Raw genomic sequence first — 5,964 nt, forward strand, 5'->3', positions numbered from 1 at the left:
GGAAGGAGGGGAGAGGAAAAAGCAAACAGAAAAACAGAGCAAGAGAAAGAGTGAGAGGTCCACTGGACCACCAGGGATGAAGCACAGGTACAGCCTGCCTGTGGAGGAGGGCCTCGAACACCAACACTCGAGAGTGCCGGGGCTCAGGAGGACCTTACTTGATGGAGGAGCTGCAAGGGTGGGAGTTCAATTTCACTGACAATAAGACAGTGGTCTCAATTTGGGGTTTGCTTATGCCTCACCCTGACTTGGATTGTGGTTCCAATGACAGTATTGGTGTTCCCTGTAAAAGTGTCCCAGTCACAGTGCTGATTTGCCCTTTTACAGTATCTTAGTGACAGTGTTTATTTGCCATTTCACCATGACAGTGTCCCCTTGTTAGCGCCTTAGTGTCAGAGCCCTTTTGTTATTGTACTCATGTCAATATCCTCCTGTCTGTGTTGATATTCCTGTTGCAGTGTGCTGGTAACAATGACAAGGCAGATAAATATTACATTTAGAATACAATCCAATTAATGTTAAAGGCAAAGGTACTAATGGTGGTGAAGATTTTACAAATGATAACTCCTCATCAGGTTCAAACCCCTGCCATGGCATTACATCTTCTATACTCATCTGAAGCCTCAGTAGACATTGTTGTTAGAAAGTATATGGCAGTCAGTCCACTGCTGCATACTGATTCATCACAGTGCCCTAGTCACTTCATGGGAAAGAGGTAGTATGCTTGGTTAAGAGAGATTAAGAGTGGTTAAATAGGACTCTGAATGGGATTGAAAATAGAAAGAGAAGCGGGACTGAAGGACAAGGGATGGATGATAATAAGACTAAGAGGTGGAAGAGAGGATCACTAAAAAGGAAGCTGGAGGATGAATGGGCTTGAAGTACAAGTGGAAAGGAGGATGCTGGATTGAGAGTGGAAGTGAGTCAAAGTTATGTGTGAGGAACTTAAAACCAAGACAGAAATGGATGACAAATGATAGACTAAGGCCTGATTCAGAGTCTGGCAGATGGGTTACCCATCACAAACGTGTCAGATATCTCATCCACCTTTTTACAAGTGCTAGAGGATATAATACAATAATGCAACCTTTCCAAAAAACTCTCAATCAGGCCTTATTAAATTTCCAGCTACAGGCAAACAGACTAGACTGAAGGTACTCTGAAAAAAAATCTATTTAGGTCTAGTTACACAGAGAGGTCAACGGAAATTGGACCAGACCATCCAGCAGCAGAGGCAGAAACCACCATGAAAGGAGAGATTAGGATGTGCTCAGAATCAGCAGAAGATATTCCCTCTCCTCCTGGGAGATCAGTAATATGGGTCCTTATGGCTATTAACACCTTAGGCTCAGGCAGATTTCAGCATGCAGGAGTCTAGGAATCTTGCACTCTTAACAGTGGACTATGCCTCCGTCTCCTAACTATGAAGGTTGCTGTAAGATGGTGCACAAGTTCAAAGGGGGTTCAGTAGCTTGACCACCATATTAGCCATAATAGAAAAAACCCTATTCACAGCAGTTGAAGCTGCCTTTCCATGTTACCAGCCAAGGAAAACAGTCTTAACTTGGACACCCTCATTCTTATATTACAGAGTGCTTAACTGGAATTTTCACAGGAAGTTACTTTGCTGTTATATATTCTATTCTCAGGCACTATTTCCATCCAGGCAAAAATGGTAATTGGGGGCTATTTGAAGGAGCATGAGCTCCCTCTACCTTCTTTCCATGTATGTTCATAGGAAATAACCCCTGACAACCGAGGAAGGGCTCAGGTAAGCTCCTGCTGGATTGTTCTTGAGTATTTTTAAAGATGATAAACCACACAAAGCTTTACATACATTTTCTCTCGTTAATTTATTTGTAGCCATATTCTTCAAAAGTAAATGTATTACATGTCAGGCTATCCCAATTCACATACTTACTGAGTGCCTGGAGAAATGTCCTTTAGGAAAATCCGAAATTGAATTAAAATACCTATCAACAAAGCTAACTGCTGCAAAAACAACATCCACTTTTTGGAACACTTTGTCATGTTTAAATTAATTGAGAGATGATTGTTTGCTCAGTATAGTGTGATTGAGGCATTCATACTATGCCTTATATTTCTCCTACAGGTGGTTAATGCTTTAAATAGAAATGAATGCCCACAACTTGACTACAGTGACAGAGTTTATCCTCCAGGGCCTATCAGATATTCCAGAACTGCAGACCTCACTATTCACTCTATTCCTGGCCATTTACCTGGTAGGGGTACTAGGGAACTGTACCATCATCACACTCACTACTGCTGACCCCAAGCTTCATACGCCCATGTACTTTCTCATCAGGAACTTATCGCTGGTTGACCTCTGCCTCATGACGGTCATTGTCCCCAAGCTCTTGATCAACATCATCTCAGTAAAGAAGATCATCTCGTTTATCAATTGCATGTCCCAGTTGTTCTTCTTTATTTTATGTATGGGGCTAGAGAGCCTTCTGCTCGGAGTGATGGCTTTTGACAGGTACATCGCCATCTGCAATCCTTTGCACTACTTGTTGGTCATGAACAAAAGAGTGTGTACTCTCTTGGTGGCCAGCTGTTGGATGATTTGTGTCCTGCACTCCCTTCTGTACACTGTGACAACATCATTACTCTCCTTCTGCAGCTTGAACAAAATCCAGCAGTTCTTCTGTGACCTCTCACCGCTGCTAAAGCTCTCTTGCTCGGACACCACCACCAACGAGCACATAATCTTTTTTGAAGGTTTCATTTTTGCTACAGCCTCCATTCTTTCCATAGTTGTCTCCTACGTCAACATAATCATTGCCATCTTGAGGATCCGCTCTAGAGAGGGAAGGCAGAAGGCCTTCTCCACCTGCTCCTCCCACCTGATCCCTGTTACTCTGTACTATGGAACAGTTTTTTTTTACTATGTACGCCCCAAATCCAGCTACTCACTTGAAAAGGACAAGTTTGTGACCCTGATGTACACTGTTGTCACCCCAATGCTGAACCCTTTCATCTACAGCCTGAGAAACAAGCAGGTGAAAGGGGCTTTGAGAAAGATTACTGGCAGATCATCTCAATAGAAAATAGCATCCCAATTTCAAGGATGCATTTGTGCATTAATTGTCAGCATTAGACATTATTATGTATGTCTTTTCTTTGCATTTCTCCAAGTATAATAAAGTTACACATGTCAAACCATTCTTTTTTTAATAAGTTTTACTGGTTGAAAGGATCCAATCTGCGGGATTATTAGCAATTTTCATTGTGAAAGCATGCTGACTACCTCTGCTTGGACTATTAGCCTGTTCTTTTCCAAGGCTTCATCTGAATTTGTTTGTCTGTATGATCTGAGAAACCCCTCCTCACAGGTGGAGGCCAAGTGAAGCTAGCACACAATTTGATCATAATCTTTAATTTTTATGATACGAGTCTATGTTAACTCTATATATCCATTTGTTGCATAAAAAAACAAGAATCGACAAACCTAAACTTTCTAAGTTTTGAAGTGTATATTGTTGTGTAATTTGCTATAAATTGTTGTTATGTGTGGCGATTGGATCAGTATGGGCCTTGGTATGTAATTTTGTAAAATCGCATTTGAATGGGTAACACATGTATTCTTTTTTTTATTTGTTGTGTTGTATGTGTGGGTTTGTTTTTCCGTGGTGAAATGGGTGTAATATTATATTTTCAGAATGTTGCCATATTGTGATGGATCCATCATAGGGGCTGGTACTCCATTCACATGTATCACATGGCCAGATACATAGACAGCCACATGTGTGCCATGTTGTAACATCATATGGGGAGGGACCCCAACACATGGCAGGTATTGTCATCATATGCCCATGAGAGGGGTCAGATGAGCTTCTTGAAACTGGGCAATGAATATTTGTCTAACACAACTTCAAATAGGAATCAATGTGACCTTCGGATAACCATCAATGATTTTAAATAATATATATTTTTATTGAGCAGAGCATCAAGAACATAGCAATCACAAAGGAAATATATACCAGGGGAATATCATTAGATCAACACATAACAAATATAGATAAAATCAATATAATTAAAGGGTAAGTAAGTGCAGGAAGTATATTTCTTCAGGTTTACAAGAATGTAACCCATTTTCAAAATAATAGCAATGAAAAAGCAGCTTTAAGGTTATATACCATTCGTTCTTACAAAAGTGCTAAAGTGCTAGAGTATTAAAGTGCTAAAGTTCTTATTTGCTAAAGTGCTAAAACTACCAGAAAGCAGACCTTCAGATCCAAGAGCATGAACCCCCAATTCCACCCATCTTAAAATAAAAAAAATCCTAAATTCATTATCGAGATACGACTACTAATTTATCTGTTTTTCCAGATTCCTTAAATACTTCTAAGTGTCATTGAACTTTTTGGAGGCACCCACCCTCCTTGCAGAAGCTTCCTCAAAAGCCCTTGTCCGTTTCACTTTATTTTACCACTTCTCAACAGTGGGTGCTTCCGCCGTCCTCCAATTCTGGAGAATTAGAGAGCGGGCGACCAGGGGGGAGATAGATAGAAAAGTCTCCTCAGATTTTGTCGGATTTGCCCTATATTTACTAATTCCGAAAAGGGTGACCTCGGCCTCTAACTGCACCCTCTTCTTGGTTGCCTGATTTAAAGCCGAGAAAATATCACCCCAGAAAGGCCCCAGTTTCGGACAGGTTAAAAATAAATGTAGCCCGGCCCCTTCACCTTCTGCCTGGCAGCGGAACCATCTATTTTTGACTTCTGGATATTTTTTATTAGGTGCTTTGGAGGTAAAGTATGGCAACCACCGGGACAGAAAAGCCATTCTTTTAAAATTGGCTGCTGTCAAGGCCTTGCTCCCCAACTGCCATATGACTTGCCATACTTGACTAGAGATGGTGCATTGAGTTTCCCGGGTTACCCTTTCTAGATGTTTCTCGACCAATTCGGGTTGACCATGATTGCACAATAGACAATACCAGTTTCACACTCCTCTTAGCTTTGCTCCGAAAAGGGCAGTTACCAACTTAGCCGGCACGCAAAAAGAGACATTTTGTCTATTTAGAAAATATAAGATCTGTAAATATCTTTAACACAGCTGGCTTCCTCCGGCCTATCAGAGTTAAAGATAATAGCAGCCAATTATCCAGCAATTTCCTAGTTTTACTCTGCATAGCTACATAGTTTAGCTTTTATAACTGTTGATGTTGATCAGTAACATAGATCCCTAAATAACGTATTGGGTTGGGCTTAGTGGCTTACTACCGTAGATTGACTGGAAGAGAGTTCGTATCAGAGTTCAAAACAAGAATTTCTGGTTTGTTTTGGTTTATTTTATAGCCCCCAATGAATTCAAATTTACTGAATTCTGTTATGGCCTGTTCCAAATTCTGGCTATCGGGACTAAGATATAAAATAATATCGTCCGTGAATATTGGAGCATTAATTGCAACATTTTCTCGAATTTGGGTGGCTAATGGTTCAATAAAAAACGTGAATAATAAAGAGGAGATCGGACACCCTTGTCTTTTCCCCCGGTTTATTTTTACTGTGCCAACACGATTTGTATTAATTACTACCTGTGCCTGAGCTCCCTGATAGATGTTCAGAATCATTTTAATAACCTGCGAGGGATTCCGAACCTGCCAAGAATGAAGAAAAGGGTATTCCAGTTTACCAGGTCGAACACCTTTTCGGCGTCGACCGTCACAATACAAGCCAGGGTTAAGTTGGTGTAACAATAATCAAAAGCTTGTATTAAAAATTCAGTATTTGATGACATTGACCTCCCTGCTATAAACCTGGATTGATCCTTATGAATTATTTCCTGTGCAACTAGTATAAAATGCTGCGCCCAAGTCTTCATTAAGATCTTATAATCAGCGTTGAGGAGACTAATGGGTCTATAGGAATTGACATCCTTTGGATTCTTGCCCTTTTTCATTAAGCTGACTACAATCGCCTCTTTAAAAGGCGAAGG

At 40.6% G+C, this 5,964-nt stretch overlaps 1 protein-coding gene across 1 annotated transcript; it reads left to right on the forward strand.

Moving 5' to 3' along the window:
- The first annotated feature begins 2,135 nt into the window (after positions 1–2,135).
- Positions 2,136–3,068, forward strand: LOC144783834 (olfactory receptor 1G1-like). The gene has a single exon (XM_078662587.1). The coding sequence runs from the start codon at positions 2,136–2,138 to the stop codon at positions 3,066–3,068; it is 933 nt and encodes a 310-aa protein (XP_078518713.1).
- The last annotated feature ends 2,896 nt before the right edge of the window (positions 3,069–5,964 follow it).

This window comes from Lissotriton helveticus, chromosome 10 (genome assembly GCF_964261635.1).
Source record: "Lissotriton helveticus chromosome 10, aLisHel1.1, whole genome shotgun sequence".
Taxonomy (NCBI): Eukaryota; Metazoa; Chordata; class Amphibia; order Caudata; family Salamandridae; genus Lissotriton; species Lissotriton helveticus.

Coding starts and splice junctions, on each gene's coding strand:
- LOC144783834 (XM_078662587.1), top strand. CDS start 2,136: ATGAATGCCCACAACTTGACTACAGTGACAGAGTTTATCCTCCAGGGC.